Source organism: Rhinatrema bivittatum, chromosome 9 (genome assembly GCF_901001135.1).
Source record: "Rhinatrema bivittatum chromosome 9, aRhiBiv1.1, whole genome shotgun sequence".
NCBI lineage: Eukaryota > Metazoa > Chordata > Amphibia > Gymnophiona > Rhinatrematidae > Rhinatrema > Rhinatrema bivittatum.
In genome coordinates, this window is record NC_042623.1 from 12,149,461 (window position 1) to 12,167,628 (window position 18,168).

General features: G+C 47.9%; 1 protein-coding gene across 4 annotated transcripts in view; it reads left to right on the forward strand.

Annotated features, from left to right (window-relative positions):
- USP6NL (USP6 N-terminal like) overlaps window positions 1–18,168 on the forward strand; it is a 217,824-nt gene that overhangs the window by 116,895 nt on the left and 82,761 nt on the right. For all 4 annotated transcript variants that reach the window (XM_029615234.1, XM_029615233.1, XM_029615235.1 and 1 more), the window contains one exon: window positions 15,160–15,199. In XM_029615234.1, the coding sequence (XP_029471094.1) occupies window positions 15,160–15,199 (40 nt within the window). The remainder of the gene's footprint in view (window positions 1–15,159; window positions 15,200–18,168) is intronic.

An 18,168-nucleotide genomic window follows, 5' to 3' on the forward strand; every position in this document is an offset into this window, starting at 1 on the left:
AAACTTTGCGGTCCGTGATCGCGTCGGTCAGAAAAGGAGAGTTTATGGCCTCTCTGGACCTCACAGAGGCGTACCTGCACATTGGGATTCGACGGGAGCACCAACGGTTTCTCCGTTTTGCGGTACTGGGACAACATTACCAGTTTCAAGCGTTGCCATTTGGCCTCGCAACGGCTCCGCGCACGTTCACCAAGATTATGGTGGTGGTGGCGGCGAGACTCCGCCAGGAGGGGCTGTTGGTGCATCCATACTTGGACGATTGGCTGATTCGGGCCAAGTCGAGGACTCTTTGTCAGCTGGCGATTCAGCGGGTGCTGCACCTGTTACGCTCACTGGGCTGGGTGGTCAACCTGGCCAAGAGTCATCTGGTGCCGTCGCAATCCCTGGAGTATTTGGGGGCGGTGTTCGACACGTGTCAAGGCACGGTGGCCCTAACGCAAGAGCGTATCCTCAAACTACAGGGGCAAATTTGCAGGTTGTTGCGCAAACCGGTCCCAGTGGTCTGGGACTATCTGCAGGTCTTGGGCTCTATGAACTCCACGCTAGAGTTAGTTCCATGGGCGTTTGCGCATATGCGTCCCTTGCAGTCCGCGTTGCTCTCCCGCTGGAGCCCGGTCTCGGAGGAATTTTTCCTCAGCCTGCCGTTGACCCAGGAAGCCAGAGACAGCTTGCCATGGTGGCTCTGCCAGGAAAACTTGAGTCGCGGGGTTTCGTTGGAAACTCCGTCGTGGACGGTGGTTACCACGGATGCCAGTCTGCTCGGTTGGGGAGCAGTCTGTCTCGGTCGAGCGGTTCAGGGAACATGGTCGGCTCGGGAGGCGTCGTGGTCCATCAATCGGTTGGAAACTCGAGCGGTGCGATTAGCTCTGGTGAAGTTCCTCCCGCTTCTCCGCGGGCGTTCCGTCAGGATTCTGTCGGACAATGCGACCACGGTGGCTTATATCAATCGTCAGGGGGGAACCCGGAGTCAGCCGGTAGCGGCAGAAGCTCGGTCGTTGATGATATGGGCGGAGGCCCATTTGAGCAGTATCGCGGCTTCCCACATAGCCGGGGTGGAAAATGTCCAGGCGGATTTTCTCAGTCGGCATTGGTTAGATCCCGGGGAGTGGGAGCTCGCGGAGGACGCCTTCAGGCTCCTTTGCGATCGGTGGGGCACACCGGCGGTGGACCTGATGGCCACGTTCCGCAATGCAAAGGCTCCTCGATTTTTCTCTCGTCGACGGGAGACGTTGGCGGAAGGAGTGGATGCACTGGTAGTTCAGTGGCCGAGGGATGTGTTACTTTACGTGTTTCCTCCGTGGCCGCTTATCGGACGGGTGCTGCGTCGCATAGAGCAGCATCCGGCGGAGGTGATCGTGGTGGCTCCAGAATGGCCAAGAAGGCCCTGGTTCGCGGATCTGGTGAATCTAGCGGTCGAGGGGCCACTTCGGTTTCCGTTTCTGCCGGATCTCCTACATCAGGGGCCCGTTTGTTTCGACCTGGTGCATCGCTTTTGTCTAGCGGCATGGCTTTTGAGAGGCAGCGGTTGAGCTCTAAAGGATACGCGGCTTCCGTGGTGTCCACGCTCTTGCATTCCCGAAAGAAGTCTACGTCTTTGGCGTACGTGCGCGTGTGGCGACTGTTTGAGACTTGGTGTGTGCTTCGCGGCACAGCACCTACCCGGGCGACTATTCCGGATATTCTGCTGTTTCTCCAGGAGGGGTTGGCTAAGGGCCTGTCCTGTAGTACTTTGCGGGTGCAAGTGGCAGCGCTAGGAGCTTTTCGGGGGCGGGTGCACGGAGTTTCGGTGGCGCAGCATCCGGATGTGGTGCGTTTCCTTCGGGGGGCAAAACAGTTACGCCCTCCGTTTCGTCCTCCGTGTCCGTCTTGGAATTTGAATGTGGTTCTTAAAGCGCTGTGTAAGGCACTGTTTGAGCCTCTGCGACACGTCACTCTTAAGGACTTGACGCTCAAGGTGGTATTTTTGGTGGCTATGGCATCGGCGCGGCGGATTTCTGAGCTGCAGGCTCTGTCGTGTCGTGAGCCTTTTCTGAGGATTTCGGATTCGGGAGTCTCCTTGCGAACTGTGCCGTCTTTTCTACCAAAGGTGGTTTCGGCCTTTCACGTCAATCAGACGGTGGAGTTGCCATCGTTTGGTCAGGGACAGTCTTCGGATCCCTTAGCTAGGGACCTGCGGAAGCTGGATGTTCGGCGCGTCTTGTTACACTATTTGGAGATTACTAATGTGTTCAGGGTCTCTGATCATCTGTTCGTCCTCCATGGTGGTCCCCGGCGAGGTAAAGCGGCTTCCAAGACTACAATTGCTCGTTGGTTGAAGGAAACCATTCGCTCAGCATATCTGTTAGCGGGGAAACCGTTGCCGGTGGGACTGAAAGCCCACTCAACTCGCGCCCAGGCTACATCCTGGGTGGAATGCCAACATATTCCTACAGAGGAGATCTGTAGGGCGGCCACTTGGAAGTCAGTCCATACTTTTGCCCGGCACTATCGTTTGGATGTGAAGGCGCCAGGGCCGTCGGGGTTTGGAGAAGGGGTGCTTAGAGCAGGCCTCTCCGGCTCCCACCCTCAGTAAGGGAAGCTCTGGTACATCCCAAGAGTCTGGACTGATCCTGGTACGTACAGGGAAAAGAAAATTAGGTTCTTACCTTTTGCTAATTTTCGTTCCTGTAGTACCGAGGATCAGTCCAGAGTCCCGCCCAGTATTGCGATTGTCTGCCGGGAGAGGATGTGTGCTCTGTGTGCTGTTTTCTGGAATATGTTTTGTTTGTTGGTTACCTCGAGTTCGGTACCCAGTTGGGTGGAGTTAAGCTTCAGTTTGGCTTAGTTTGGAGGTAATCTTCAGTGTTCTTTGGGTTATTTGTTGCGGGTTCTCCTGCTACTTTGACATTCAGTAATACTGCCAGACTGTAGGTGGCACCAGCCTATATGTAGGCGGAGTTTTTGTTTATAAACTTCTGTCTCCATCTGCTAGAGGGGGGGCAAAACCCAAGAGTCTGGACTGATCCTCGGTACTACAGGAACGAAAATTAGCAAAAGGTAAGAACCTAATTTTCTTTTGTTTTTGGCCTGTATTTTGGCATTTCTAAGCTGTTTCTAGTGCTGTAATTTCTCAGGCTTTCTTGAGGTCACTATGACCATGTTAAATTTATATGGAGCCAGTTTGGAGCAGATTTGCATATATCTTAAAACTCTGGCCTTAAATTCTAACCAGCATGATGTATTCAGGTTCTAGAGTTGCATGTGCATACTACTAATTATTCTGTGAAAAATTCAGATTCTCATATTTTCATTCATATTTATTATAGGATTTAATTTATTTATTTATTTAGTTATTTGATGAGTTTTATATACCGTCATTCTGTAGAGCCATCACAACGGTTTACAAAAGTATACATTTTTCTTAGCAGTTGTGTAACAGAAAAGCAATGTGAACGTTATACATTTTCTTAGCAGTTGTGCAACAGTAAAAACAATTTGAACACTATCAGAAATAAGCATATCAAGTCCAGAGAGCAATATTAGGTTGGATGAGGAGGGTATGCAGGTTCAGGGTGAAGAGAATGTATTAAGAGGTTTATAACTGAGAGTTCAGTTGAGAGTTGGGATGATCAGATGTCTGAAGGTCAAGAAAGGTTAAGAAAAAGACCTCTGCGTTCACATGAAAGGCATAATGCCTATTTTCTTTGGACTTTCTCTTACTTTTCCCAGTAACGTGCCTTGTTCTACTCAAGGTCTGAGTGTATCTCTGAGATCAAAGTATCTACTAAAGCTGAAGTTGCTTTCATATAGTTCTTGTGGATTTGTGTTCTACCTCTATTGCTCTCTTCTGACCTTCCCTGATCCTACACAAGTGCTAATTTGCTGCTTGCCTGTGCTGGGTTGATAATCTCACCCACTCCTGGGGAAGCTTTCTGTTTTATAACTGACACACAGGACAGAGCATCGCTTGAGGTAACTCCACCCTCAGCTCTGAAAGGTATCAAGGGATCCTGAAAAGGTCTCCGATTCTAACCCTCCCCATAGTTTGTCCCATAGCAAACTTAACCTATCATTAATCCTGCTTGGAAGAAGGAATGGGCTAGGGCTGAGAATCAGGGAAGCCAGGGTTCAAATCCCATTTCTGCTAGTGATGTTCTTCGTGACCTCGGGCAAGTAATTTTATCTCCTATTGCATCAGGTAACCCACTAAGATTGTAAGCGGGCCAGGGATTTGTCGTACCTGAATACCTATCACCATTGTACAATGCTGTGAAAGTCCAATAGTGCTGTAAAAAGTTGTAGTAATCCCATTTAATTCTTCCTACACCCAGCCTTGTTGACTTAACCATTTTTTCAGGGTACCAAAGCTCCCAGAACTGGTTATTTGTCCTGTCTGTGCATCTTGATTAGACTGTAAGCTCCATGGAGCAAAGACTGTCTAGTGTGTTTGTACAGTGCTTTATATGCCTTATAGCTCTATATAAGTGAAAATAATGAATAAGAACATGCCATACTGGGTCAGACCAAGGGTCCATCAAGCCCAGCATCCTGCTTCCAACAGTGGCCAATCCAGGCCATAGAACCTGGCAAGTACCCAAAAACTAAGTCTGTTCCATGTTACCGTTGCTAGTAATAGCAGTGGCTATTTTCTAAGTCAGCTTAATAGCAGGTAATGGACTTCTCCTCCAAGAACTTATCCAATTCTTCTTTAACACAGCTACACTAACTGCACTAACCACATCCCCTGGTAACAAATTCTAGAGTTTAATTGTGCGTTGAGTAAAAAAGAACTTTCTCCGATTAGTTTTAAATGTGCCCCATGCTAACTTCATGGAGTGCCCCCTAGTCTTTCTATTATCCGAAAGAGTAAATAGCTGATTCACATCTACCTGTTCTAGACCTCTCATGATTTTAAACACCTCTATCATATCCCCCCTCAGCCGTCTCTTCTCCAAGCTGAAAAGTCCTAACCTCTTTAGTCTTTCCTCATAGGGGAGTTGTTCCATTCCCCTTATCATTTTGGTAGCCCTTCTCTGTACCTTCTCCATTGCAATTATATCTTTTTTGAGATGCGGCGACCAGAATTGTACACAGTATTCAAGGTGCGGTCTCACCATGGAGCAATACAGAGGCATTATGACATTTTCCGTTTTATTCACCATTCCCTTTCTAATAATTCCTAACATACTGTTTGCTTTTTTGACTGCCGTAGCACACTGAACCGATGATTTTAATGTGTTATCTACTATGATGCCTAGATCTCTTTCTTAGGTGGTAGCTCCTAATATGGAACCCAACATTGTGTAACTATAGCATGGGTTATTTTTCTCTATATGCATCACCTTGCACTTATCCATATTAAATTTCATCTGCCATTTTGATGCCCAATTTTCCAGTCTCACAAGGTCTTCCTGCAATTTATCACAATCTGCTTGTGATTTAACTACTCTGAACAATTTTGTATCATCTGCAAATTTGATTACCTCACTCGTTGTATTTCTTTCCATATCATTTATAAATATATTGAAAAGTAAGGGTCCCAATACAGATCCCTGAGGCACTCCACTGCCCACTCCCTTCCACTGAGAAAATTGTCCATTTAATCCTACTCTGTGTCCTGTCTTTTAGCCAGTTTGTAACCCACGAAAGGACATCGCCACCTATCCCATGACTTTTAACTTTTCCTAGAAGCCTCTCATGAGGATCTTTGTCAAACACCTTCTGAAAATCCAAGTATACTACATCTACCGGTTCACCTTTATCCACATTTTTATTAACTCCTTCAAAAAGGTGAAGCAGATTTGTGAGGCAAGACTTGCCTTGGGTAAAGCCATGCTGACTTTGTTCCATTAAACCATGTCTTTCTATATGTTCTCTGATTTTGATGTTTAGAACACTTTCCACTATTTTTCCTGACCCTGAATCAGGCTAACCCGACTGTAGTTTCCTGGATTGCCCCTGGAACCCTTTTTAAATATTGGGGTACATTAGCTATCCTCCAGTCTTCAGGTACAATGGATGATTTTAATGATAGGTTACAAATTTTTACTAATAGGTCTGAAATTACATTTTTTAGTTCCTTCAGAACTCTGGGGTGTATACCATCCGGTCCAGGTGATTTACTACTCTTCAGTTTGTCAATCAGGTCTACCACATCTTCTAGGTTCACTGTGATTTGGTTCAGTCCATCTGAATCATTACCCATGAAAACCTTCTCCAGTATGGGTACCTCCCCAACATCCGAAGCAAAGAAATCATTTAATCTTTCCACGATGGCCTTATCTTATCTAAGTGCCCTTTTAACCCCTCAATCATCTAACGGTCCAACTGACTCCCTCACAGGCTTTCTGCTTCAGATATATTTAAAAAAGTTTTTACTGTGAGTTTTTGCCTCTATGGCCAACTTTTCAAATTCTCTCTTAGCCTGTCTTATCAGTGTCTTGCATTTAACTTGTCAACGCTTCTGCATTATCCTATTTTCTTCTGTTGGATCCTTCTTCCAATTTTTGAATGAAGATCTTTTGGCTAAAATAGCTTCTTTCACCTCCCCTTTTAACCATGCCGGTAATCGTTTTGCCTTTTTTCCACCTTTTTTAATGTATGCAATAGATCTGGACTCTGCTTCTAGGATGGTATTCTTTAACAATGACCACACCTCTTGCACACTTTTTACCTTTGTAGCTGCTCCTTTCAGTCTTTTTCTAACAATTTTTCTTATTTTATCAAAGTTTCCCTTTTGAAAGTTTAGCACGAGAGCCATGGATTTGCTTACTTGTCCCCCTTCCAGTCATTAATTCAAATTTCATCATATTATGATCACTATTGCCAAGCGGCCCCACCACCGTTACCTCTCACCAAATCCTGTGCTCCACTGAGAATTAGATCTAAAATTGCTCCCTCTCTTGTTGGTTCCTGAACCAATTGCTCCATGAAAATGTCATTTATTCCATCCAGGAACTTTATATCTCTAGCATGTACCCTGGAGGAAAGGAGGAGTAGAGGTGATATGATACAGACTTTCAGATACTTGAAAGGTTTTAATAATCCAAAGACAACGACAAACCTTTTCTGTCGGAAAAAAATCAGCAGAACCAGGGGTCACGATTTGAAGCTCCAGGGAGGAAGACTTAGAACCAATGTCGTGAAGTATTTCTTCACGACATTGGTGGATGCCTGGAATGCCCTTCCGGAGGAAGTGGTGAAGACCAGAAGTGTGAAAGACTTCAAAGGGGCATGGGATAAAGACTGTGGATCCATAAAGTCTAGAGGACATGAATGAATGTGGAAAAAAGGATTTGCATTCACAAAAAAGCGGGGAGTAGCTTGCTTGTTACGGCAGTTACTACCCCAAACCAAATAAGCCTAATACTTCACTTTCAATGCATATCCAGCATAACTCTCTGCTTCTACGGCAGGGGGAATGAAGAAAAGTGGATCTATATACAGACAACCAACAAGGACTGAATTACATAGTCTGGGTAAACAAATAAGCATGGGTTTAGCTTGCTTATTGTGGCGGTTACTACCCCTAACTAATTAAGCTAGATATTTCACTTAAATGCAGCTCCAACACTGCTCTCTACATTAATGGTGGGGGTGGAAGGGAAATAGAACCAAAAGGTTACTAAGAGCCAAGAGTAACAGATAAGTATGAGGGAAAAAAAAAAAGGTGCGAAACTTGCTGGGCAGACTGGATGGGCCGTTTGGTCGTCTTCTGCCGTCATTTCTATGTTTCTATGATACATTTACCCAGTCAATATTGGGGTAATTGAAGTCTCCCATTATTACTGCACTACCAATTTGGTTAGCTTCACTAATTTCTCTTAGCATTTCATTGTCAGTCTCACCATCTTGACCAGGTGGACGGTAGTATACCCCTATTACTATAGTCTTCCCCGACACACAAGGGATTTCTACCCATAAAGATTCAATTTTGTATTTAGTCTCATGCAGGATGTTTATCCTGTTGGACTCTATGCCATCCCGGACATAAAGCACCACACCGCCTCCCGGGTGCTCATCTCTGTCATTGTGATATAATTTGTACCCTGGTATAGCACTATCCCATTGGTTATCCTCCTTCCACCATGTCTCTGAGATGTCAATTAAGTAAATGTCGTCATTCACTGCTATACATTCTAATTCTCCCATCTTACTTCTTAGACTTCTGGCATTGGCATACAAACATTTCAAAGGCTGATATCCTTTCTGTTTCCCCTAAAGTTTCCCCAACATAAGGGGAAATGTGTATCTGCTCTAGAGTTCAGGAAAGCATCTTGGGACAAAAATGTATTCAAGTTTTAATTCTGTTGGTCTATGTATGCCCTCAGTATCTGTTCACATAGATCCTTTACGGTTTTCTGCCTCTTGCTGCCCAGTTTTAATAAACTGTCCCCTGGCCTAAGGCTACTCAAGCCGGCGCAACAACCTGCCTTCTGTAGGCTGGGCCACCGCCTGTCTCTCACGTTCACCATCTCTTTCTGAAGCCAGCAGTGACCAATGCTGACCACACTCCTCCCTCATATTCTCCTCTGCATCTGCTTAGTTTAAAACCCTGTGCTCATGAGATTAACTCTGCTGTTGGGAAGGAAAGTCCCGAAGGGCCCCAGTCAGCTAGAAGTTGGCTGGGTCATGGCAGTCTGACTGGGGTAGGGGTGAGGGGAGGGGCTAACGTGGAAAAAGAAAAAGTGATTTCAATACACTATTGGTTGGCAGATGTTTTTCTGTAAGTAAAATATTTAACATTTGAAAATTTTTCACTTAGATGAGCTTTGGCATATTAAGTAATATATATGGTAGTGTCACGGTTTTGCCTGCTGTGCAGCCTCGTTGTGCCACCTTCCCACCAACAGAGGCCTCCAGCGAGCTCTGTTCTGAGCTACCCGAGCCACCACCTCCTCACTGGCAACCTGACTCAGCCTGTGGTGCAGCCTCTTCTCCACCAGGGGTCCCCAGCGAGCTTCACCTCCAGCCTTGCCAAGCTCCGCCTTGATGCTCGCACCACACCCACGCTCCAGCCCCATTTAACCCTTCCTTGACACCGTTTCAAGGAGTCACCCTTGGCACTGACCTGGCCACTCTTACCTTGCTCTATGTCTTGTGGCCTCCCGGCATTTGGTCTCCTTGTACTTTGCTCTGTGGCCTACTCGGGCCTTTTCCTTGCCTGGTGGCCTTCAGGCCTTAATTCTTAGCGACCTTCGGTGTTGCTGCCTTTGGACCTTAGTGATCTCTGTTGTCCTTGTCTGCCTTGTGTAGTCCTGGCCTTGTCATGCCCTGCCTGGTCCAGTCCCCAGCATCCATTTCCTGCTTTACCTTGCCCAAGCCTGTGTCTGTATCCAGCCCCGTCCTTGCTCAGTATCCCAGCCTGTGTCTGTATCCAGTCCCAGTATCCAGTCCTCAGCTTCTTCTGTACCCTATCCAAACCTCTGCTTCCAGTCTCTCTGTCCACTATGTCTAGCCTGTGTCTGCCCTGCTTTATCCTGTTTATCCAGCCTGTCCAGTTAAGCCCCACTGGCTCCCAGAACCCAAGGGCTCAACCTGTGGGGGAGGGGGCTGGCCAAGCAGACGATAAACCCAGTGCCTGCCCTGCTCCTGAGAGGGTGCATCCAGCCCCCAGCCCACATGACTGACGTTTGTGCCATGAACTGGTTCCAAACGTCTGGGACCTTGGGTTTTAGGGTATTTTACCATGTGCTTACAGCCTCACCGAGGTCCTGGCCATAGAGATAAAGCCCATGTCCCTCCACCCATGGGCATCCCAGTAGATGCTAACAGTGAAAATGAAAAAGGCAGCTTTGTTGTGTTTGCATCTCCTTTTTGCTTTACTTTATAAGGGAAAGTGGTAATCTTGGAGCCTTTTTCAATAAAGAATTCCCATTCTGTTTCTAAAGGAAAACATGGCCTTTCAACACTTGGCGTAAGGGATTTGTTTGTTTTCTGTCTCTAGCAGGATTTGTTACAGACGTGCAGATAACACGGCTCTTTCCTCTCTCAGTTCTGGACTTTCTTCCAACTTTTCCTCATAGCACTTTTTTTTTTTTGTAGGAAGGGGGGTTGGACTTTTCCTCTCTATTTGGACTTTCCAGTTATTTTTTTACTTACTTATAAAATGTGTATACCAAATGATCAGTACAAATAAAATAAAAGCGGTTCACAACTTTACAAACATAGAATAACCTCATATCAAAACAGCAAGAAAACAAAACCAAGATCTGCTTGTTCCTGCCCTCCCCTATCAAGCTGCAGGGCCCCCCCACATCCCACATTAAGGTCTGTAAAATAATGAGCAACGTGGAACGAGTAACCGTGCATCTAAAAGAACAAAGACTAAGCTGTACGTTTAAAACTAATGAGAGAGAATATTTTTACTCAACACGTAATTAAGCTCCGGAATTCATTGCCAGAGGATGTGGTGAAAGCTGTTAGTGTAGCTGGATTTAAAAAAGGCTTGGATAAGTTCCTGGAGTAAAAGTCCATAAACTATTAAGGCAGAGCTGCAGAAATCCATTGCTTATTCTTGGGATAAGCAACTTGGAAACTATTTGCCCCTTGGGATCTTGCCAGGTACTCGTGACCTAGATTGGCCACAGTTGGAAACAGGTCCACCAAGCCCAAGCATCCTTTCTTCTGACCTAGTATAGAAAGTCTTGTGTTGTTATGTTCTATGTAACCATCTTTCTAAAACTGGAATAATTAACCTCACTCCAAACAAAATCCAGGAGGGAGTTCCAGACTTGAACAGTTACTGTGGAAAGGCCTGCTTCCATCCCTTACCAGATTTGAACATTTATTTATTTATTTAAATTATGCTGGCATTAGTGGGTACATCATACTGGTTCTCATCTGAACCAAAGGTGGAAAATACATAAAATAGGGACAGGAGAGAAAAGAGAAGGCCGAAAGAAAGTGCACAGAGCAACAAATAATATATAAATAACAGGAGAACACTATATACATAGGTTCAGGTCAGGTGGTGACGCAGCTTCGGGTTAAAGTGATAGGGAACTAATCTGGGTAGGCCTGCTTAAAGAGCCATGTCTTTAGTTTCTTTTTGAATTTGGTGGTGCAAGGTTCGAGTCGGAGATTTGTAGGTAATGAGTTCCGTCGTGTGGGACCAGCAATGGAGATGGCACGATCCCTCGTAGAGGAGAGGTGTGTCTTTTTTTGAGGGAGGGCACATAGAGGGTTCCTTTATTGAACATGCCCAAATGAAACTCCTAGTCAAGGGCCCGCTCAGGCTTCTGCCGTGCCAGGTTTGCTGACATACCTTGGCTCCTCTGCCCTCATACATTGAAAAGTAATGGACAACAATTTGAACTTGGCCCGTTCTGCAACTGAAAGCCAGTGCAGATACACCAACAGTGGAGACCCCTTATCTCGGCCGGTTCTATCGGAACCGGCATTTACTGGGCACCGTGGCACCATAAGGACTTCAATTGCAATTATCAGGGGCTTTCCCCATTTCTAACCATCTCTTCCCTCTCATCTAGTCGGCTGTTTCAGTGATGGTCCTCAGCTAGGGGCCACGGACTGTGGGTACACACTGTGCATCGATTCTGGTCCCAGGTTATCATTCCCAATCCTGGCTGGCCTGAAGGGCAGAAGAGGGGATGTGGGACGCAATCCGGGGCCATCTTTCCCTGTGGGACCCTTGAAGATTAAGAACTAAACCTTGCGAAGAACCAGTGGTTCCGAGAACAGTTGAAATTACAAAGCAAACGGCTTTTGTTAAGCATGTAACGTCTGCCTTTGAAGGGCCTGCGGTGCTGCTTTGTCTGTATATTATAATGGAGAGAACAACGACATTGATGTTCATGGCTTCTCATGACAGCCATTTATACCTTGCCACATTAACTGGAGGGCAGTCCTACTTATTCAGGGCAGTAGCACTTGATGTAATCTTCTATTTCTTACTTGCCACAAACAGTTAAGTGCAAATCTGAATTATTTAAAATAAGAACCATTATAATGCCCATGCACAGGTTACTTTGCATATATTTCACCATCTAGCACATGTGGGTCATCTGTAATCATCGGTCCATTAATGTCCAACAAAATATTGCATTTGTATTTTATATAATTTGTAATATTGCAAAAAAAAGATGGAAGGTTTTTTCCCCCCTGTTTCACTAGAAAGGAATGCTTTTAATACTTTAGAAGTCTGATGGAGGCTTTCCTGTTCACAGGTATTCCTGACCCCCCCAGCAGAGCTGCCGTTAAGTGACGCACCGCTCCAAAGCCCTTAGTGGGAATCTGTTCTCACCCCCCCTTCCCCGTGCACCTTTCCTGTGGGCTTTCGCGCTTTCTTTTCTGCCTCCCGTCCCCACCATGGGCCTTCGCACTCTTCTTCTTCCCTGCCCAGCTGCCTTTTCATCATCACCGTTTCGCGCTTTTCTGGGAAAGAGATCAACGTGGGTGCAGTACGCCAATGTTGCAGGGCAGTGTTTGGCCGTAGATAATGGTGGTGGTTTGTCGTCTGCAGTGCTGCTCTCTAAAGCTTGTATAAAGAGCCTCGTTGCATAGATCTTCTGTCAGTCTAAAGCACTGTTTCTCATACCCTGTGAAAACCACAAATGGTGTGAGCTGAGCTTGAGGCTCTGCTCCGTGCATGACCCTCGCTGATTCGGAGTTAAGCTTACCAAAGGCAGCCGCACTATTTCCACGCAGCATCTTTTGCTCCTTTGCATTCTGATCTGAAGAAGAGTTTTACTTCCCAAAAGCTACTCGAGAAGTGTACTAACAGCTCAATACAGTAAAGTGCGGCCGCGGTTACCCCGCTCCTAACCCGCTTTCTACTCACTTTCCGGCCGCGTTAGCCCTTCCTGCAATACACTATCCCCTTTAATCCATCCTTACCACCTCTTTAAATCCCCGGGTAACCCCTTCCGCACGCGGCATGTATATCAGATGTAAACGAGCGAATTAGCTATTCCCTCCCGTACAGTAACGCGCACACCGACTATCGCTATTTTCCCTGCCGTTTTGCCCCGCGTTTAACCTGCTAACTTACCGCCTACCCTTACCCCTGCGTTAGAGGCAAGGGTTAAGAGTAGACAGCAAACTTTCCCTCAAAAGAAAACCTAAAAACCTTTAAACCATTAAATATATGAAAGGGCAGCTTTTAATCTCGTCGGCTAGCCCCTCCCCCTTTTTTTTTTTACATGATATTGTGAATCATTGCACTACACATGCGATTCCTTAAATGAACTTAAAACAAGTTGGTAAAGTTGTTATGAATACCTTGGATGTCACTTTCCGAATCCCCCATCTCCACGCGGGCTGGCGGTCATCGAGGCGGGAGCCGGCGGGCGTGCGTTCATCCAGGCGGCGGGAGCGTGTTGATCCGGGCGGCGGCGGGAGCGCGTTCATCCAGGCGGAGGGAGCCGGCGGCGAAAGCGGCCTCCAGCAGCCCCCGCCGGCAGTGAATGAATGCACGCCTGTGTACGCCCGTGCACTTTCGGCACTAAAGGCAGTGCATTACCGAATGCCGACATCACATGCCGTGACGTCAAGCGTCGTGACGTCACGCCTTGAGCGCCGAAATTGCACGGGCGTACACAGGCGCGCATTCATTCACTGCCGGCAGGGGCTGCTGGAGGCCACTTTCGCCACCGGCTCCCTCCGCCTGGATGAACGCGCGCCCGCCCCTCCAGCAGGCTCCCGCTGCCGCCTGAATCAACGTGCGCCCACCCGCCCGCCAGCTCCCGCCTCGATGAACTCGCTCCCGCCTCGAACACGCGCCCGCCGGCTCCCCCCAGTAAGTTTACTTTTTTTTATACTTTATTCCCTTTTGTTTTAATTTTCGCCCTGCGCCTTGCTTCGGGAGGGGGGGAACCATCCACTTCCTGGTGCCTGTCATTTGAAATGACAGGCACCAGCGCACCCAGGTTACTGTATAGGCGCTGTATTAAGCGCCTATACAGTAAAATGGGTTGCGCGGGCATAACCCTTCGCCTAATGCTTCGCAGCCGCGGCCTGCATTTGCAAGCAATTTGAATAGAGCATCGAGCGGTAGGTGAGCAGGACTGTGCGTGCGGGGAACGAGGGTGCGCCCGGCACTGCCGCACTCTTTCTAACGCGGCCTTGCTCTATCGACCTGTTAGTCCAATCAGTAGATCTCACCTGTGATACATTTGTGTAGGTTTTGTTGGCCTCTGTTTCACGCATTCATGTTGGCCTAGCACAATCACCACCACAGTTTGCTGGTTGCACAGGCAGCAGGCTCGGACCAGGGGCTCTGTATCTATGCAGGTGCACAGATGCATCCTGCCTGTGGTCATCGCTGCTGACAGTAAACGGGGATGGGACAAGAAGGCTGTGAAGAAGCGATGTGAGAGATTAGCGGGCATCGGTTCTTACTTTGCAGGTTGCGATAACGTTCACCAGCTAAGTGCTTTACAACCTCAAAATAAGTAAAAATAGGTTTCATTGTTTTATTTAAGACTCCTGCTGATACACACTGTGGTCTCGGTGGTGTGTAGCAATAACACAAAGAACACACTGAGCTGAGGCTGGGCTGCTGTAAAACACTAACTTGCCTGTTTTTTTTCTTTTTTACTTCCCCTCTTGCTCTTATTCATAGGCTCCTTCCTTATACTAATGGATTTTGATTTGTCTTTCAGCAGCCTCAAAGTCGCTCCCAGCAGTTGTCGGGACACATGGAAAGCAGAAGGCTGCGTTTAAATATAAAACAGTTTTTTTTTTCTTCGTGCTCATGAGAGATTTTCAGAACAGCAGCCTTTACTCTTCCTGTCTCCCCCAAAAGCTTGGTTGGGAATGTCTGCCTCCTCTCCACTTGAAAGGGAGAGAGGTTATTTTGTGGGTAATCACTGTAGGGTGTCTGCAGCATCCTAATCCTCGCTCTCATTATGATGCATCCCTGCAGCTTGCTGACTCTTAGATACAGCGTCCAGGCTTCAGGGCTTTTCCGATACAGAACGAAGGTACTGGCAGGCAGAAGCTCTGAACGTGGCCTGCATATCTAATGCTCATTACATCCAGACAACGTCTGCTGCTTTGGATGCTCTGGAAGTGCCAGAAATGAAAGCTGCAAATAATTTGGAAGGGGAATCCGTTACTATGTACTAAGTGTGATTGAACCCCTCTGAAACAGTCCGAGGAGGATATGGCATATGTCTCACCCTCTGGTATTGTGTGTTTTTTTTTTTTTGTTTTTAACAGTGCGGAAGAGCTTCCTTTCCATGACGCGGCAACCGAACGGGTAAGGCACATTCCTTTCCTTAAACGAATGTTTCCCGCCAGAGCTGAGGCCGTGTCCCTCATAGAAACAGTACCGGCATTACGCTGACCTGTGCCTTACAGGAGTTAGAGGCTTGACGCTGGGCAGGGTCGGTCATAGTCATCATTAAGGGTGACTACCTGGTGGCTGGATTTTGGAGCCCATGAGGAAACCTGGTCCTGGATCGCAGCCTCCGAGGCGCTGGTGCGCTTACCAGACTAGTAACAGTGGGAGGGTCCATTAAAATAGTGGGGGGGGAAAAAAAATCCCCTGGTGGCTTTGAACCAAGGCTCAAGGCACCAGAATCCCAGTGAGCTGGAACACGAAAGGAGAAACTTCTGGGCCAAAATAAAAAAAACAAACAAACCCAGAAATGACAGCGAGTGCATCAGCCAAGCCTCTGTCTAGGCTGAGCCCTGTAAGGCGTTCTGCGGCATTTACGTTTTAACAGTGGAAGGAAAGAGCTTGCCTTAGGCAAAGCCATCGATTTGGGGGCCAGAGAAAAGAGCTGAGATAGCAGCTAGGAATGAGGTAGAAGAACAGGAAACTTTCAGTGCAGTTTTCTTGTATTAAAACATTCAAAACTGAACTGGGCTTTAAGCAGAGCTGGGATCAAAGAAGAAGGTGGTGGTAGGAAAAAAAAAGGTCATGGTGCATGGGCAATAGCAACCACTTCTCTAAATACAGTAACCATGCACTGAAAGGGACATTTTTCCACATAACACAGACGTTAAAAGAGAGAGCAGAAAATCAATAGAGACACAGTGCAGAGAGGGTGTGGGGCAGGATGTTGCTGATACGGCTGGCAGTGGTGTTCTTGGTGTGAGGAGGGGAAGATGAAACAGAGAGCCTTACTCTGCAAGGTGTGACTCAGAGCCGATTGCTCCCTGGCAGCAGCAGCACAGCACTGCAGGTCCCTCCTGCTTCAGGCAGGCAGACGCTGCTAGGGGCTGATGCAGAGCTCTGAGGCAGGGTGCCGACTGCCGCTCTGGCCTTGTACAGGCTGAAAGCAGCAGGAGGAGGCTGGGCCCCCGAGTTTGCAAGGTGTGACTCAGAGCCGATTGCTCCCTGGCAGCAGCACAGCACAGCACTGCAGGTCCCTCCTGCTTCCGGCAGGCAGATGCTGCTAGGGGCTGATGCAGAGCTCGGAGGCAGGGTGCCGACTGCTGCTCTGGCCTTGTACAGGCTGAAAGCAGGAGGAGGCTGGGCCCCCGATTTGTTCTTTTGCTTCTCGTTGAACAGTTTTTATACTGAATGTTATTACTCATGAAAATGGTAAATTGACAGCAGCCAGGTCTTCAGTCCACAGAACAAAATGGGAGGTCACTTCTGAGGGTGAGAATCTGAGGTGGGCAGCAGTGGGGGACGGCAGGGGTGTCCCCTCCCTCCTCCTCCTCCTTCCCCAGTTATCCCCTCTCCTCCAGTTTTAAGGCTGGTCTCTTCTTGGGGGGGGGGGGGGGGGACGCGACTCCCTCCCAGTTCCAAGGCTTGGCTTCCATAGCTGCTGTGTGCAGGGAGGGAGCAGGGAGCTGCCTCTCTTGGTGCTTCAGCCTGCCCTGGCTGAGCTCTTTCTCAGCCCCACAGTCCTGTGGAGCAGTGGGGGCCTGTGCTGCCCTTTCCTTCTCTGGGTTACTGGGGGTGGGGTGGGGAAGACACCATCACTTCCAGCTACGGAGGCAACAGCCCTACCTCTTATTCCCCAGCATCTGCCTCCTGCTCCCCCACGTGAAAATCTGAGTTCATTCTGAGCTGCAGGCCCCCCCCTTTCATTCATGCATGAATGGTGGATTACAACTTGCACACTCCCTCTCTCTGATTCCTGGCCTGGAGTCAGACTCTCATCAACCAAATCAGCTCTTGAACCCCTCCCGGGGCACCCAGGCAAATACACTGCCAGCCGGTAGGTTGCTGAAGGGTAAATGCACAGACAGGCAATACCCTGCCACACCCAGACAGACAGAAAGGTGCAAGAGCAAGCCCCACTACATCACACCCCCAGACACGGAAAGAAAGAGACACTGAGATAGCCAAAGCATCACGCTGTCTTGTCAGCTGCCTAGTAGGCTCGCTCTCGCTATCTTTCTGGTCAGAGAGACATCTTGCTGGATGTCTCTCTCACTCTCTCCCCAGGTGGGCTGGCCTGCCTGGGCATCTCTGTCTCTGTCTGGCTCTCTTGCTTTCTTCCTCCGGAAAAGGTAGCTGGGAGTCTCCCTGTCTTTCTGAATGGCCTTGGCTGTGATGATCTTGGTCTGATTGGCCTGGCTGTCTCTCTTTCCGGACAGGCTATCTGGGCATCTCTCTCTTCCGCTCTTTCTCCAGGTGGGCTGATTGCCCTGGCTGGGAATCTCTCTCTCACGCGCTCTTCCTGTCTCTCCACAGGCTTGCTAGAGCATAAGAACATAAGAAGTTGCCACGCTGGGTCAGACCAAGGGTCCATCAAGCCCAGCATCCTGTTTCCAACTGAGGCCAAACCAGGCCATAAGAACCTGGCAATTACCCAAACACTAAGAAGATCCCATGCTACTGATGCAATTAATAGCAGTGGCTATTCCCTAAGTAAACCTGATTAATAGCTCCCACCTCTTGCACAGCTCCATTAATTCCCCTCCTGCCTCCCCCTCCCCTTACTGCTTCATTCATGTTATGGGCCGCACAGCTGCCACTTATCTGTTTCCCCCAGGCCGCCCACTCACCTGCTGCCCCCATCACCCCACTCAGTCTGTGCGGGTGGCACTTTGTATATTCTGATCTCTCTCATTGGCCTATAGGAAGGATGCCTCTCTTCCTCTGCAGGTTAAAAGAAAACCAGCAAAATGGTTTCCATTTATACCCTTCAGTTTATTATAACTTATTTTCAAATGTATTAACTAGTTCTCCCAGGGGGAATGCAAAGTGGTGCACAGAGGGAAACTTAAAAAGTAAACAGACAAAAAACCAAAATGAAGCCCTTG